General features: G+C 43.9%; 5 protein-coding genes and 1 non-coding gene across 6 annotated transcripts in view; 3 read left to right on the forward strand and 3 right to left on the reverse strand.

Annotated features, from left to right (window-relative positions):
* LOC118432595 (telomerase protein component 1-like) overlaps positions 1–17,238 on the reverse strand; it is a 69,684-nt gene that overhangs the window by 32,362 nt on the left and 20,084 nt on the right. The window lies entirely within an intron of this gene.
* Positions 3,573–6,176, reverse strand: LOC118432600 (tigger transposable element-derived protein 4-like). The gene is made up of 2 exons (XM_035844232.1): positions 4,939–6,176; positions 3,573–4,408 (listed from the first exon to the last, which is right to left on the reverse strand). The coding sequence occupies exons 1-2, from the start codon at positions 6,077–6,079 to the stop codon at positions 3,915–3,917; spliced, it is 1,635 nt and encodes a 544-aa protein (XP_035700125.1). The 5' UTR covers positions 6,080–6,176; the 3' UTR covers positions 3,573–3,914.
* On the forward strand, positions 6,977–7,049 carry Trnaa-agc. Its single transcript has one exon. It is a non-coding gene; the product is annotated as a tRNA-Ala (tRNA).
* Positions 13,990–14,801, forward strand: LOC118432612 (histone H1-like). Its single transcript, XM_035844243.1, has one exon. The coding sequence runs from the start codon at positions 14,133–14,135 to the stop codon at positions 14,715–14,717; it is 585 nt and encodes a 194-aa protein (XP_035700136.1). The 5' UTR covers positions 13,990–14,132; the 3' UTR covers positions 14,718–14,801.
* LOC118432140 (histone H3-like centromeric protein CSE4) overlaps positions 15,373–17,238 on the forward strand; it is a 3,215-nt gene continuing 1,349 nt past the window's right edge. The window contains exons 1-2 of the mRNA XM_035843667.1: positions 15,373–15,834; positions 16,592–16,874. Coding sequence (XP_035699560.1) covers positions 15,427–15,834; positions 16,592–16,874 — 691 coding nt within the window. The 5' untranslated portion in view covers positions 15,373–15,426. The remainder of the gene's footprint in view (positions 15,835–16,591; positions 16,875–17,238) is intronic.
* On the reverse strand, positions 16,193–17,015 carry LOC118432626 (late histone H2A.2.2-like). The gene has a single exon (XM_035844259.1). The coding sequence runs from the start codon at positions 16,934–16,936 to the stop codon at positions 16,562–16,564; it is 375 nt and encodes a 124-aa protein (XP_035700152.1). The 5' UTR covers positions 16,937–17,015; the 3' UTR covers positions 16,193–16,561.

Consider the following 17,238-nt stretch of genomic DNA (forward strand, 5'->3'; position numbering starts at 1 on the left):
CATGCCCGAAGACTAATCACGACAAACAAAGTAAAACGGTGGTTTATTAAAGGAAAATGAATCATAAAGATATACTAATCAGGAAACTAGAGTTCCACGAACACATACCTTTGCCAAATAAACCAGGTTTGTTATGTAGAATGATGTCTGCAGACAAATGCGTTACTCATTTCATGTTCTTTATAATTATATGCTTGGAGTTGGTTTATAAAATTTCGGCATTCATTTTGCAAATTAGATCCCAAGTTACAATTAATTGATATCAAATTGTATCAAGCATTACTTAAGCTATCAGCATACCAAAAATCATGATGATCCTTTGATCCATTCTCTTTCAAAGTCTTTAAATACACCTCTTACTCTCTTCCCTCTTTCTCAGTTACATATGTGACAACTTTGATGAAAGTACTATAATGGAATGCAGTGGATTTATTAACTTTTCCTCATCAATTATGCAAATTACCTGTTTTTTTGCATAATAAGTATCACATTATATAAGTCTTCACTTGGGCTATCTACATGCCAAAAATCATGACGATCCGTCAACACGTTCATTTTTTCTCATTAATTATGCAAATGAGATCATCATTTGCATGATAAATATGTATTGACATTTCTCTCTTTCTCAGCTACATATGTGACAAGTTTTAAAGTCCTATCATGGAATGTAGTGAATTTATAAAATATCCTCATTAATCATGCAAATTAGCTGTTGATTTGCATAATTGGTATCTCATTATGTAGGTCTTCACTTACGCTACCTACATACCAAAAAACATGATGATCCGTCAACATGTTCATATTTTCTCACTAATTATGCAAATGAGGTCATCATTTGCATAATTGATATCTATCGACATTTCTCTCCTTCCCAGCTACATATGTGACAAGTTTGAAAGTCCTATCATGGAATGCAGTGGATTTATGAATTTTCCTCATTAATTATGCAAATTAGCTGTTGATTTGCATAATTAGTATATCATTATATAAGTCATCACTCATTCTATCTACATACCAGAAATCATGACGATCCGTCAACACGTTGTAGAGTTATTCTCGTCCAAAGTTTTAAAGGAAACCGGCGCCTGCAGTTCCAAAAAAGCCGCTAGGGGGCCCAAACTCACAGCACTTACTCTCTGCCTCGAGGTCATCTACCAATCAAAAATCATGACCACAGCACGTCCAGAACACGAGATATAAAAAATTGAGTTTCCGCTGCAGTACCTTAGCAAGCCGCTAGGGGGCCCATTATCGAACTTGACCTTCGTTTTCCCGACCCCTACCCACCTACCAAATATCATCGGGATCCATCCAAGGCTTCTCGAGTTATGCTGTTAACACACAGACACACACACAGACACACACACAGACTCACAAGCCCAAAACATAACCTTAGCCATTCTGGCAAAGGTAATAATATTCATTATAGCTTCTTTTCTAACGTTTTCTCTCTGTAAGTGTGCGAATGAGGTGTCCGACAGTGGTGTGAAAAGCTTTGAAATTTGGTTTATTTCTTGGATGATTTAACGTTACTTCTTTCAGAATTTCATTTTCAACAGGCAGTATTGACAGATGAAACGTAGTTCATCTTACATACTGCTTTCCCTGTAACGTTACAGTATTTACCTGTTCCTTCCTCACTGGCGGGCATTTTTTTATGTATCTCCCTTTTCTATTTCGAGTGAATGAGCACTAATTCTCGCAGATCTAAATGGCGGCAGAACAAAGGGTTTGGGAGGGTAATCGTCTAGATATTGAAGAGAATATGTTGCCTAATCTCCAAGCAGATCCTACGATAGCATAAGATAGTATCAAAAGCCGGCAGAGGAGTGAAGCCAGCGGTTGCAACAATTTACCGTACTAAATTTGGGAAGGTCTTCGGCTAGGGCCGTCCCTCGGATAGGACGTTAAATGGAGGTCCCGTGTATGAGGAGAGTCACACCCCATGCACGTTAAAGAACCCCCACACGTGCGATGGTGCGGTGTGAGATGGAGCAAAACCCTTCTGTCTGGAGTTGGTGATTCACTTCAAATCACCCGGATGGAGGCCTGGCGAACCTCCATTCCGTATCAGCCACACGGTGATCTACATCAGCGAAAGGGTATGTCACCCCGCGAGGAGCGGCATAACCCCGCCGCGCCGTGAGTAAGCATGTGCGAACATGCACAGGGCTAGCCCTTAGTAATAGCCACTGGCTAGTTGGGCAACCCTGGCTGTTTGTTAACAGCTGAACAAATAAATAAATAAAACGCTTTACGCTAAATTTGGAAAGGCCGGCTACTCTTTATGCTCGTAAGGGAGGGTCGGGAAAATTTTGAAATCATGACCATCTGAAGCACCATTTCCAAAATTGTACTGGCTATCATATTAAGCTAAGTTTGAAAAAAAAAATGTTTTAAGGGCGTGCTCCAACGTATCCTTTCGAGCGCCGAAGGCGCGCGGCTTCTCAAAGGAGGTCCAACAATTTTTTAAAAAATCTTGACCCTTAACTTGACCCTTAAAATGTTTTAAGTTCAGTTCAATGTTTTAAATCTTGACCTTTAAAATGCGATTTCCAGCTGCATTCATTTTTGGTGGGCAACTTTGCTAGCACAGCTAAGTTGAATGACCTTGCTATTAGCTAAGTTTGATGACCTTGCTATTTGCTAAGTTCAATGACATTGCTATTAGCAAAGATGGTTTTAAGACGACGCCCGGCCCAAGGTAGAAGGCGTCGCAAGGGAGGTCCGGCGAAATTATGATGAAATCTTGACCTCCTGAAATGTCATTTTCTGTATTTTCTGCTACGACATACGAAAGATGGGAGGCCAGACTACGATTTCACCGTTTTCAACATATGGGCCGGGTTCTTATTCAAGGCCATGTTTGCACCCGCTAGTTGCTACTTTCACTTTATTGGTTAGCAGGTCACGTACAGCCCAGGTCAACTCTAACTGAGCGGTCGAGTCCATTACATTTTCAACATTACCTAAATACACAAACATGTACTTTAAAACGTACCCAAAGTTGCAGTAAAAGGTAAACATAGTCGGAAATATACCATTTCAGATTAGATATTGCAAGATTATGAATTCGAAAATCAAGGGTTTCAAAACTTCCACTTTCGCCGAAACTGCAGGGTTCATATGGCTATAGAAGGGATTAAGTAGTAGCACTGAGGTTCATGTCCGAAAGCAACGTTCAAGGCCGGCTGTTAGATATCTGGGACTGACGTCAGGAAAACGTCAAACCTGCAATCATGCTGCTTTCCGCTTGAGGGCGCCTATACTAGTGGTTTATTTGTTTACTGAAATTTCCATTACAAAAATTGAGGGTGAGACAGAACAGGTGACGGGTCACCTCTACACGTTATCTCCCCGAAAATTGATAAAGATTTCAATTTTACTTTCAAAAGTACATTCTCTTATAATTCGTTCACTATTTCTTTTGGCCTTTCTTTTAAACATTAGAAAGAGCTTATTTAACAACAGTCAATCCTGGCTAAACACACACATGACACTTACACTGTATCTAGACAGATACATGTTCTTCTGGCATAGAAAGTGCAGAAAGAAAAGTCAGAGACATGAACTTCCAAGTCAACTACCTTTTATCATAATTATTAATATGCATAAGATAAATGTTCCAATTCATCTTTCGAGCTGAATTGAAAAAGAACTAAGTACAAGTATTTACATACAGCACGAGAACATGAAAACATTTCCTGTAAAACTCATTCAGTTATTACATTCTCTGTTGAGTTCCATTGTACATATGTTGCTCTACATGTGAAGGGAATAGAACAATGTTAAAAGAAACCAACAGTGTAAGAAAAAAAAAATCTATGAAAATTTCAATATCTAACATTGCAGTACAAGTCTTGAAGGCTCATATATAGAAGCTACACATGATTCCATTGCATTTGAGTTTGTCCTCATTCCTGGTCTATTTTGTAGAGCCGTGCAGCTTGGCGCTCACTCCAAACTGAGTTCAGCATTTCATCTGCCTGGTGGAAGGTGTTGAGCAGATCACCGAGTCCCTCCTCTGCACAGAAACGCTTGATGTACTTCATTAAGTCCATCAAGGTGTTCAGGTCCTTGATAGGATTGTCCCTGTGCGCTTCAGTGTCATCCCTCGCCTCCGTGTCTTGATCAATGACTGCCAACTCATCCCTGTTATCTCCTGTGTCATCTTCATCACCATCAGACTCCTCCACTGTCTCCTCCTGAAGCTCATCCAGCAGGATGGTGGCATCCTCCTCCCAGTCCCGCCCCTCCATGTCACATGTGGGCAGCATCTGGTCGATGACTGACAGCTCTTCAAACTTACATCCGAAGAGTTCCTGTGTCAGCTTGTCCATGGCTGCTGAAGTATCTCTTGTCCAGATCTCTGCCTCAACCCTGTCTTCAACTGACTCTGCCTTGACTTCTACAGAAATGTAGAAATGTAAAAAATAGGTTATACATAAGAAAGTATATTGTTACTTAGTACTTATATCAATATGTAACAGCATTTATTCAGCTGCCTAATGTTTAGGTCACAATGAGAAAAGGGGAGTTCACAGTTTTTTTTTCTTCATTTTTTACACTATTCAATGAATGAATGAATGAATGAATGAATGAATGGACGAATGAATGAATGAATGAATGATGTGACCCCTACGTGGTCCCGTGGGACACCCGGTGGCTACACTTGGGCCATGGCCGGGACCCGGACTTTTTTTAATACTCAGACTTAAAATCAACCCGGAACCCGGTAAAAAATAGATGCCATGACCTACCCGTAAAAACACCGAGAGGAATCCCCGCAATATCCGGTAGTACACCGGGACAAATTAATTTGTGCCTTCGGAGCCCAGCCGGCGCTACACCCCCTACGGACACCGGCGACCTAAGCATAAATCGGTGCACAAAACTCTGCTATTCCCTAATAAGTAATATACAGACTGTCCAACGTACCTGGTTGGGCGCAGCCGGCCTTCACGAAGCACGTCTGGATGGTGTGGGGAGTCACCTCCTCCCAGGCCGAGCCGATCCACTGGATGGCCTCCAGCACGGTGACCTGACCGGCGAGCTGCTCGTCTGTCGCCCCGCACTGCCTCTGTCTCTCCTGGAGGATGCGCCTGAGCTGCCGCCTGCGGTACTTCAGTTTGAAACTGTGGATCACGCCCTGCTGCATGGGCTGGAGTCTAGCCGGGGTGTTAGGCGGGAAGAACGTGAGTTGGATGTTCCTCAGCTTCACGTGTGGACGACTTGGCGTCTGTTGAAGAAAAAGGAGAATCTTACGATTCTGTTCGCCCATCTTCCGATCCAGGCTCCTCAGCCAGTCAAGGAAAAGTTCCGACGTCATCCAGGCCATTTTGTTGTGCGCGTAAGTCACAGGTAGGCTGGAAGGCTGCACGTTTCTGAAGCAGGGAGGGTTGGCCGGCTGACCGATCACAAGTGGTTTCTCTTTTTCCCCGGCCATGTTAGCACACAGGACAATGGTTAGAGAGTCTTGGGCCTGCTTTGCTCTACTGAAGTAAGAGTGATCACCTTCCAACAGCGCCGTTACTTGACTGGAAGTTGTTCCGCGGAAGAACAGGCCGGTTTCTTCCATACTATAGATGTCTTCAGCAGAGTAGCTTGTCATGATGTCGGCAATTTTGTCTGCCCAGTTTTGCACCACTCCGACGCCCTTGCTCCCTATCGTGATGTTGTGGCGGTTTTTAAAGCTTTCTAACCACCCATTAGACGCCTTGAAGCCCACAACTCCAAGCTGCTCGGCAAACTTTAGAGCCTGTTGTTGGAGCATCGGTCCTGTGACGGGTTTGGAGCTTGTTTCACAGAAATAGTGCCAGCACAGTTTGTTGACGTCATCGTACAGCGACTGCCGGGTGTTTCTTTTCTTGCTGATCGGAGCGTTCTTCTCATAGTCCTCAAGGTACTCCCGCTTTCTCTTCACGATGTTTTGAATCTGCGTCTTCCCAACTCCGAACTCCTTGGCGAGTCCTCGCGCCCCGGTCCCACCCTTCTCGTACCGCCGGATCACTTCTATCTTCTCCCCCAGAGTCAAAGTCTTCTTCGCCGGCTTGGATTGCGCGCATGGTTGGCTCGCCATCGTGAAAATGTGGAATAATAAGACGCTTTTTGTCAGAAGTGTTGCTCTGTGTGGACGGCCAGCGTCTCTGTATGGTTGGGATATTTCACTAGTAGCATGGGGGACAAATGGCTATTGGAAAGAGAAAATACGCACGCCTTTCTTTCTTTCTTAAAACAAAATAGTTAGAAATCATAGTACTTTTAATTGCCGAAATTACTGTGAAATAAATAGTGTGTTTTATTGGTATGGTAGAGACAACAATCACCTAGCACACAGTGTGTCCACCCGTAATGTATAGTAGACCATTCTATTGACCTCAACCGCCATCTTTAATACGGCCGTCTCGGCCAAACCAAATCGGTCGATTTGACCAGGTTTTCTTGCTATTTGTCCTTACCAATCGGTGTCATCAGACACGTAAAAAGGACATACTGATTATCGTCAGGTATTTAGTCGTATTTGGGTGCCACTTCGACGCTTGTTGCGATCGTGTCGGCACTAGTGGTCGTCTTGTGCAGATCGCGTTGTGAGCTTTGTCTGCGGGACCGAAAACACTATCCGAGCAGATGTTGGGTAGAGGACTGTACGGACCGAGTGGCTTGTCGATCTGATATATGATATCTAACAGTCTTTCGGCACTCACTCTCACTGGAATGTTAAAAATAGACATTTTAAGGTCAAAACGATTTATATCAAGAGTTCGTAGACCTCATTCCTCCGTAAAATATTTAGAGTTTTGAAAATTATTGTTTAAACATGTGTAGAACAAAGATGTATTGAATTATCTATTCTAAATTATAGTGTTTGTATTAATTATTTCTCCGTAAACAAAACAAAACAAAACATACCATACCATATCGGAAAGATGTCTTGCGTGTTCACGAGGGTGTTAGGGAGCGCAGCAGGGCTATGAATGGGGATGTAGCTCAGATGGTAGAGCGCTCGCTTAGCATGCGAGAGGTACGGGGATCGATACCCTGCATCTCCAATGCACAACATTTTTTACAGGCCATTTTTTTTGCCCGTTCACGTTTTACATTTTATCAATTTAAAACAGATTGTATCCTTCACTGGTATTTTCAACTACTGTGACTAATTGTACACACATATAACACGCTAGTTCACCTTTATCCGCGGGGTAACCTATATCCGTTGTTTTAAAAACCAGAGCGTGTTTAGGGATATTAAGTTGATGGACAGTTGTTTGAAAGTGCAATATTTTCAAGATGCTGCTTGTTTACCAATTTGAAATCCACCGTCAGGTGACATCCCTTAATAGTCAGTTTTTTTAAACAACGGATAAAGGTTACCCCGCGGATAAAGGTGAACTAGGATTAAAAATATATATGTATGTTGGGCGGGCAAAAGCAAGTAACGTTATATTGATAAACTGAGCCAATGAGGAAGAAAGAAGTACAATGTTTATTACACATTCTTACATCAACTTTTCTAAACTCCCATCTGTGTGAAATACAGGAAGTCTGTTTCAAATTTCGTCAACAAAGAGTCCGATCAAAATTTTTATGTTCGTTGCTGTCTAAAAAAAGACAAGTAGCCGGAAACACAACATTTTTTCCTAAAACGCACCAAGTTTGGCACCAACCGGTAACACAACATCTTTTCCTAAAACGTACCAAGTGTGGCACCAACCGGTAACACAACATTTTTTCCTAAAACGTACCAAGTGTGGCACCAACCGGTAACACAACATTTCCCCCTAAAACTTACCAAGTTTGGCACCAACCGGTAAGAAGACATCAAATTTTTTCCTTAAACGTACCAAGTTTGGCACCAACCGGTAACACAACATTTTCCCCTAAAACGTACCAAGTTTGGCACAGCAGATGTTCGCATACCGACATATGGCATTAAACACTCCGGGGTGACTAACCGGAGGTAACATCCGAGCAATGCGGCATATCTCATGTACATGGAACCATATACCGAGCCATGGTACTCAAATGGTTTTACCATGAAGTATCAATCGTGAAATGATAAAAATAAACCGTGCTACCGTGATGGATCTAACAGGAAGCAACCGGAATGCAAACCTCGGCACTAACGTTATTTACATGTTCAGGAAATTTATAGCACATAACCGAACTCCTCCCAATGATAGAGTATGTATTTATATATATATTGCGATAAGAATCCTATGCATGTACAAAACGAAGTACACTTTGTCCCAGACTGTTCACTGTACAAAGATCAGCATAATACATTCGTTAATGCTACACATGTAGACAAAAAATATGCACACCTAACGAAGGACGATTTGTTCAAATACCTTATGTCATAATCTGACTACGATATACTGGAAAAACTCTGTAAGTTCGTCTAGAAGCATGTAAAGTATGATATATGTATAGCTTTCTGTTTACTCTCTTTGTACCAAACTGACTGCATTTAGTCCCAATGTGGCATGAATATGTAATAAGCTTCATTGTCATTGACAATATATCAGCATACAGCCATTAACCCTTATCCTGACCCTTAGCTAGTTTCGTAGTAATAACGACTGTTACGTGAAACAATATCGATTTTCGTGTAGTGTCAGACATCTACTCTGTCAGGACGCCCCAGACGATCGCCATGGCGTACAGGGAGGTGTTCTGGCGGGTGAACTCGGCAAAGTCGTCCCCTGGTTTCCCCCCAGTACACTGACTAGCACAGAACACAGTGTCTCCGCCGCCAGAAGATCCGACAGTCACAAAACTCAGAAACTTGTACCCCTTCGGTCCCTTCTGTAGCAACGTCATCTTCAGCTCAGCTGACAGTTTCTGCGTCAGGTTCTTACAGAAGGCGCGCTCGTAGCGCCGCCCGACGACGTGACGGTCGATGGTGTCCTCTATGATCTGTTTGACGTGCAGAATGGGAAAGCGCTGTTGACATTGACTTTCCGCGGGGGTCAGATGAGCTCGCGATGTGGTCCACGCGGGTTCAGGGACCGCCCAGACGATACCTATCCCGTACAGAGACTCATTCTGGAACGACGACTCCGCAAAATCATCCCCTGCCGGCTGGCCGGAAGCTTTGACGCACTGACTCCCGTAAAACACCGGCCCTGCAGCCTGGTTCGGCCCCACGTCGATGAAAGTAATAAACCTGTATCCTTTAGGACCCCGTTTGACCAACTTATCATTCAGCTGGTCCAGGATTTTCCTGGTCAGGTTTCTGCAGACGACAGCGTTGTACGACTGACCCTCCAGGTTCTGTCGCAGCGTCTCCTGCACCAGATTTTTGACGTGCAGAGCTGGAAAGCGTGTCCTTTCGGATGTCATTTTGTTCCAGTTGTTTACCAGACTTTCCGTGGTCTGTCCAGGCATGGCGGTCGGGCCGGCATACAGACAGCCTCTCCAGAGACAAGTTACGACGGATATGGCTGAGGAGAAAGTGGCTCCTGTGACGCAGTGTGAGCGCGTTCCGTTCCGGAAAGGAAGTGACATTCGTGACATGGCCGATAGTCGCCAAACTAGGACTGAGCCAGCCAGCTTTCTGAGTAAGGCCACAGCAAGTGAATTTTATGGATGACATCCAATGCAAAGCGCAAAAATAATGAGATAGCGCAAAAAAAAGATGGGTAAAAAAACAGATGGCAACATTTTAGAATAGACACCATAGCTGTCGTAACAAGATTTCAAATGACAAAAACGTGGCATCGAAACTAAGAACTGAAGGCATTAGTTTCTGTATTTAAGAAGTGAAGTAGTGTAGTAAAAGTGATACAGTACTATATAGTGTGGTACACTGGTATCACTTGTCAAGTTGGCAACTACATTCATGGCTTCCATATTGGTTGCACTTTTACAACTATCCGACAAGTTTCACTTCTTCAACTATAATCATGGCTACCTCCCTAGTGTCACTTCTACAAGTATGATTATTAGGCTACAAGTATACAACACAGTACGTTTACCCATTTTGGTCTATCTAACCATCCCCGAATTAAGAGGAAAAAAAATCAAGCCAAAATCAATGAGCGCGCTGATGTCATCCATAAAATTTACTTGCTGCTAAGCCTTATCTAGACAGGGCGGGATATGTTTTGCTCAAGGACAAAACTGACGGGATGATGCCAATACAGTGATGCACGCAGGAGCTATATTAGTCACGTTCCTAACGAGGGTAGAACTTGGCATGGACAACATCAGGGGATCGGGACGCTTCTCAACGTGCTTCCTTCTCAACCATGTCCGAACAAAAGTAACATCCTCATTTGCAAATTTGTGCTATATAAGCATAACTTGTAACAAGCATGCAAATGAGGAAATTATTTGCATAATGACATATGCAGCAATACGTTCATTACATGACGGGAATTTCAGACTTGGAGCATCCAGAAGGCAATTAGAACTTACATCATCAACCATAAAGTATGCAAATCAAGGCCTAATTTGCATAACTGGTGTAAAATATTAGTACATTTACTCCTTTCTCGTGCATGTTTGTAATATCAAAAGTTACCGTCTTGACTTACTTGACAATGAAAACGGTTGGTATTTAAAGGCCATGTTGATGTGATTATATGGTTGACTTTCGTGCGCGCATTAAGTTTTGCCCATATTCAAAAAGAAAGTCTTAGACCATAATGTTAATCTTCCAAAGTAGTTACGAAATATATATATATAGAGAGAGGGAATATCGGAAAACAGAAAGAACAAAAAGAGATATTGTTCTCCATACCATATTGTGTACGTTAAGTCACAAGGAGGTTATTTTTATTACCACGCTTGCATCTTTTTTTGGGCAGTTTTGGGGTTGATAGGTTTTGGGGTTGATAGGTATCGTACATTATACGAAGTACGAAATGTTCACTGGTCAGTGTCCCTTCTTACACAAGGGAAAGAATCACTGTGTGCTGAACAGAAACAGCGTGTCCGAATGAAAGCTCATCTTTGTTGGCAGATTCCATATTGAGAAATGTTTAAACTTTGTTCCAACACTAAAAGAAACTCACCATAGATTTTCATCCCTCGTGATGGTGGCAGGTTTCGCCTTCCCGCCATTTATGATTCGCTGCTACCTGACGTCATCCTACGACTTCCGGATTAGTGCAGCGAGTCATTTCATCTGAAGAAGATCGGAGTGTTCGGCCATAAATCTATGGTGAGTTTCTTTTAGTGTTGGAAGAATGTTTAGATATTTGTCAATAAAAAAACAGCGTTGTATTCAGTTTGAGTCCCAGACTAACCTTGAACTGTGTACTGAAAAGTGGCTGGATATCTACTCTAAGACATCTGACACGAATTTTCCCCCCTATTTATCAATACCAAGCAAAAGCATAATGCTGAGATGGTTTAAAGGGGTCGTACATTGTACACATACGGAGGGTATACATGTACTACAGTGCATTGTGGAATAAACCATAAACATCTATTGGGAAATTTTAAGATTCAGGTTTGAGGTTAGGCTCCGGGTGGTTTTGGACGTTTTCAGGCGTTTTTGAAGGAAGGTGAGGTTTTTTTAATTGTTTCAAGAAAAATGAAAACACCGGATGTTGCGCATTTGGAAGACGAAGAAACTACTAAACACTTATTTTGGAACTGTCATATTGTAACATCTTTCTGGAAAAAACTCGGTATAATAGTGCATCAGGACATTATTTGAATATTGATAACCCATTTAAAGTAATACTGGGAGATTTTGAGAATGAAAGTCCTATCATGTTAACGTCTAATGTTGTTTTATTGTTAGGAAAAAATTTCATCTATAGAAATCGTGAGATATCAATACTGTCTATCAATAAGTTTATTACCTTCATTAAGTACTTTTACACCATAGAAAAAAGTATAGCCACTCGTAAAAACAAATTGTATGTACACAACAGAACATGGTAACTTCTTTATTCTCTTTTAAATGCCGCATGATTATTGCCAGCACAACTGTATTGTACATGTTTTACCTGTATGTATGTCTTTGTCTGGTATCTGAATAAAGAATGAAAAAAAAAGAATGAAAACACAAAACAAAATAAAAAGCCCGATTGGCTCGAGGGAGGAGTGGTAGTGGCCGAGATTAATAAGACCCCCTCTCCACTAGACGGCGATCGCTCTGCGCTCTTACTGCGACTAAAATAGGATATACTGTAACATTCGTTTTCACACTGGGTGTATATCATACACAAGGTAAAAGTGTGGCTTAGTAGACAACAAAACGCAGAAAGAGCTCCGAGAGAGACCTAGTGGAAATAGGGTATAACCTAGTCTCTACCAGACTCCGGGTCGCTGGAAAAACCGTAGATGATATAGATGGAACAAATAGAAGAGTAAGCCGGTCAGAGAAATATAGCAGTTCCCTTGTCAGCTATACTTCTCTCGTCGGCTTACTCTTCTATTTGTTCCATCTGTACGTTGTTGTTTTTCCCCAGCGACCCGGAGTCTGGTATCCTCGGTACGAAATCGTGGTCACTCCTATCCCTCCGACCTCTGCTTGGAGGATAAACCGCCATTGTGTATTTGTGTGTGCTGTGTGTGAATCCGTACAATTCTCACCTCCACGCTAATCTGGTCCCCACATCCGCTATCCATGAATGGAGAGACTCCACTCTACAGTCATCCCCAACAAGCAGGGCTCTAGCCAGCTTGAATTTTTTTCCCGTCAGCCAATTCCCATTGTCGCGAAAACACTATTCCAGGAGTTAGAAAGACTGAACTGAGACCTTGAAAAACGGGTTTTTAATGAGATTATCGTATGTGAAAGAGCGCCGACACACTTCGTCAACAATAATATTAATAACAATAGCAAAACAAACAGTGTGTGGCTTTTACGGCGTCCCCCAAGCCGCCTGTAGCTTTCAACCAAGGATTTTTGTCCATCAAGGTTGACGGATTGGTTTTAAAATTTTTCCGTCACACGCAGCAAATTTCCGTCAATTGACGGAAAAACGGACGCTGGCTAAAGCCCTGCCAACAAGACAAAGAAAAGAAAACCCTGACAAATGGGTACAGCATATATCACACGGCAAGGATTATATGGATGATAGACCTTTGATAATATTATTATTATTATTAAGAAGTTTATTTGTAAGTTCGTGCCCGAGGGCTAATTGCAAGTACATGGTATAAACATAGTAGCATATACAAGTGACAATGGGTTCAGTACAGGTCGCAACAAAAGATACATGAAATATGTACAATGAATCTACAATCCTATTCTACTAAGTGAATTCGACTTCTTCTCAAATAGATATAATGAAATGGACATGGCCTGATCATGTATATTAGATGAATATCTACCATCAACGGGAAATTGGTCTTCAGTAAAATATGGGATTCACCATTTTGCTACATTGCTACCCCATGTGTACGGTTACAATATTCAGCGCAAACATATTCATATTGCTGCCTTTTATGTTCCATTTAAAAACTGCATACATCACTGGCACATGGAAATTTTAAGACAAACATTGTTTTATCAACCAAGCATGGGCCCCAAAAATGGAGAGAAAAAAGACAAAGTCAAAAAGACAATGATAAAGTATTAAACATCCTTGTTTTCATAAAGTACATTCTTTCAAAACCCAAGCAAGCAAGCAATCACACCTGTCTGTGCTCACGTACGATTGTAGTTCTCAATAATCGTTTGCGTTTGTTTATTAGTTGTCTTTATTCTGTGTGTTTGTATGTGTTTTTGATGATGGATGCGCATGGGTGATGTTTTCCTTGGCTGATGTTGTGATCTTTGCTGCTTTTCTTGTAATTAGCGGATGTTTGTTGTGTGTGGAAGGAGACATGTAGTACAATGTGATGTGTTTTCTGTGCGCGGCGGATGGATCTTGATGTGTGTGTTCTATTGTTGTTGCTCCATGTGCGGGCTGTATGATTCGTCGCAGCTGTCTTACCGTGAAAAGACGGTACTGTGCTGTACTTTAATAAACCAATGAAATATTATTTGTCGTGTCTGGTAAGGGAGGAATCCACCGTCAATGTAGAAAAGAAACGCAAGTTCGACGGACAATAAGACGCAGACAAAGTGTGACGATTCCGGCCAGGTCCGTGCCTTTAGTACTTCACGCCAGCTTGACAAGACACCGGGTTCATTTGCGCGACTAACACAGACAAGACAAGACAGCATGTCCGCTCCAGCATCGTCCCCGAAGAAGGCCAAGAAGCCCGCGGCGCCCAAGGCCCCGGCAGCTCACCCGCCCACCACCGTCATGGTTACGGCGGCCGTGGAAGCGCTCAAGGACCGCACCGGTTCTTCTCTGTCGGCTATCAAAAAGTACATCGCTGGCAACTACAAGTTTGACGTGGAGAAGAAAGCGCACTTCATAAAGCGCGCCCTGAAAACCTTGGTGGAGAAGGGTACCCTCCTACAGGTTAAAGGGACCGGAGCGTCGGGGTCCTTCAAGATCAACGTGGCTGCCAAGAAAGCCGCCGAGAAGGCGGCTAAGAAGGCCGTCAAGAAGCAAGTGGCTAAGAAACCCGTGGCTAAGAAGGCCGCAAAACCCAAGACATCCAAACCAAAGAAGCCCAAGGCGAAGAAGGCTACCACCCCCAAGAAGACGACGACCAAGAAACCGACCGCGAGCAAGAAAACCAAGAAATCTCCTGCCAAGAAACCTGCTGCCAAGAAACCCGTCAAAAAGACTCCGACAAAGAAGACCACCAAGAAGACCGCGCCCGCCAAGAAGGCCTCCAAGCCCAAGAAGAAGTGAAGATCTGACCGTTGTTTTTCCTGCAAACCCCGGCCCTTTTCAGGGCCACACACATCCTTACAAAAGAACTATCTCAATCACCTATCCACATCAATACATATTATCGTTTGAAATATAGAACACGTGGAATAAAGAGGAATAGAAAAAAAAACTTTCCATCAGTACAGCAACACCGCCCTCCCCATCCCCCTGCTCACGTTAAAAGATGACGCACATACACATACAGCATTCACACACAGGCGCGCACACACACACACACACACACATGTACGCACACACACACACACACACACACACATCCATACATACATACATACACGCGCACAGGCTAATAAAACTATTGCTATTTTGTTGACACACAGTGAAGAAAAAGTGATATTGTGTATTTATCGACGAATTTAATGAGTAAGTTGATGTCTTGTTATCTACAGTAGTATTCGATAGCCATTCTAAATAGCTCAACATCGCCATTGTCACATTTTCCGACGTGACACCGGTCCAGAAGTGTTGAGCTTGCTTCGGAAAATCGGATCCTGGCGCTACAACAACTGACCAATCACAGTGCCAGATTTCGACAGACAACCAATCAGACGACCGGGCAATTGAAATCTACGGGGCATATCATTAGCGGGTGCTATAAATTCGCTCTCCACAATCTGCCGACTACTCTTATTGTCGTGCACTTCGGCGTAGACAAAGTTTATTCGACATGGCACGTACCAAGCAGACCGCCCGTAAGTCCACCGGTGGCAAGGCCCCCAGGAAGCAGTTGGCAACCAAGGCCGCTCGCAAGAGCGCCCCGGCTACCGGCGGCGTCAAGAAGCCTCACCGCTACAGGCCCGGCACCGTGGCCCTGAGAGAGATCCGTCGCTACCAGAAGTCGACGGAGCTGCTCATCCGCAAGCTGCCCTTCCAGCGCCTGGTGCGGGAGATCGCCCAAGACTTCAAGACCGACCTGCGCTTCCAGAGCTCGGCGGTCATGGCTCTGCAGGAGGCCAGCGAGGCCTACCTGGTCGGTCTCTTCGAGGACACCAACCTGTGCGCTATCCACGCCAAGCGGGTTACGATCATGCCCAAGGACATCCAACTCGCACGCCGCATCCGAGGGGAACGTGCATAAGCTGGATCGGAACAAGAGTCAAGACAACCCCGGCCCTTTTCAGGGCCACACACACATATCCCAGAAAGATCTACATCGTTCACATTTCTTGAATAACGATACCCTTGCCAATAAACACACAACAGCCACACGAGTTTGTACACAGCCACATACCAATAAGTTGACGTTGGAGTAATGTAGCCCCCCCCCCCCCCACACACACACCCACTCACACACACACACACACACACACACACACACGCACACACAACTAAAAAGCTAATGGGCGTGCCTTCCACGTGGTATTGCACGTGTTACTCCACGTGCTTTACCGTCTACGGTTACCCAAATTGTATAGATATGTCAGTTAGCAGTACGTGGTCATCCTCTACGATTACCCAAATTGTACAGATATGTCAGCTAGCATTACATGGTCATCTCTACGATTACCCAAATTGTACAGATAGGTCAGCTGGCATCACTAGGTCATGATGTCGGCTAGAATTAAACGGACCACTTGAACGGTGAAGGTAGCGACATTGTGCTCATTTCTTGCGCAAGTGCCACCTTGTAAGACTGTAAATGTGTTAGCTAACATGAAATGGGACATGTAATGCGATTGACTTAGATGCAGTGCATGATGGTGTAGATGTAATGTGTAGTTTTATGCGAATATGATACAGGTCTTTCGAAAGGATGTGGGTGGCCCTGAAAAGGGCCGGGGTTTTCGGTCTCCGTCTGGAATCTACTGGGCCTTGCCGGTCTTCTTGGGTAGAAGCACGGAGTGGATGTTGGGGAGAACACCGCCCTGTGCAATAGTGACGCCGGACATCAGCTTGTTCAACTCCTCGTCGTTGCGGACGGCCAGTTGAAGGTGACGGGGGATGATCCTGGTCTTCTTGTTGTCGCGGGCAGCGTTACCAGCCAGCTCGAGGATCTCGGCGGTCAGGTACTCCAGCACGGCCGCCAGGTACACCGGAGCGCCGGCACCAACGCGCTCGGCGTAGTGTCCCTTTCGCAAGAAGCGATGGACGCGGCCAACCGGAAACTGGAGACCCGCTCGGGATGAACGGCTCTTTGCCTTGGAGCGTGCCTTGCCTCCTTTACCACGTCCAGACATCTTGCAGTAGTCGATTGATTAGTGTTAAACAAACGGCAAAGTGGATGGAGGAATGAATAGACAAAATCTCCTGCCCCACCAATTTATACCTCGCCGCTGGATCGACAACTTCCGACCGCGAACCAATAGAAAGGGGAAAGAATTTCTGCAACGTCCGCACCTTCGACTAGACAATCCAGAAAAATTTGCATTCTTTCCCACATAAAAAGCCGAGACGGCACGGGTGCAGACATTCTTTGCTGTCTACTACGCCCAGAACATCATCATCATGCCCCCCTTAAAGCGCCGCAGCAACGCGGCCC

This window comes from Branchiostoma floridae, chromosome 15 (genome assembly GCF_000003815.2).
Source record: "Branchiostoma floridae strain S238N-H82 chromosome 15, Bfl_VNyyK, whole genome shotgun sequence".
In the NCBI taxonomy this organism is placed as follows: domain Eukaryota; kingdom Metazoa; phylum Chordata; class Leptocardii; order Amphioxiformes; family Branchiostomatidae; genus Branchiostoma; species Branchiostoma floridae.

Excerpts from the sequence above, each read along its gene's own strand:
- LOC118432600 (XM_035844232.1), bottom strand. The coding sequence starts at position 6,079 with ATGGCGAGCCAACCATGCGCGCAATCCAAGCCGGCGAAGAAGACTTTG. Across the intron at positions 4,409-4,938 it reads GGCCGGCTGCGCCCAACCAG|AAGTCAAGGCAGAGTCAGTT; the intron begins GTACGTTGGACA and ends ACATTTCTGTAG.
- LOC118432612 (XM_035844243.1), top strand. The coding sequence starts at position 14,133 with ATGTCCGCTCCAGCATCGTCCCCGAAGAAGGCCAAGAAGCCCGCGGCG.
- LOC118432626 (XM_035844259.1), bottom strand. The coding sequence starts at position 16,936 with ATGTCTGGACGTGGTAAAGGAGGCAAGGCACGCTCCAAGGCAAAGAGC.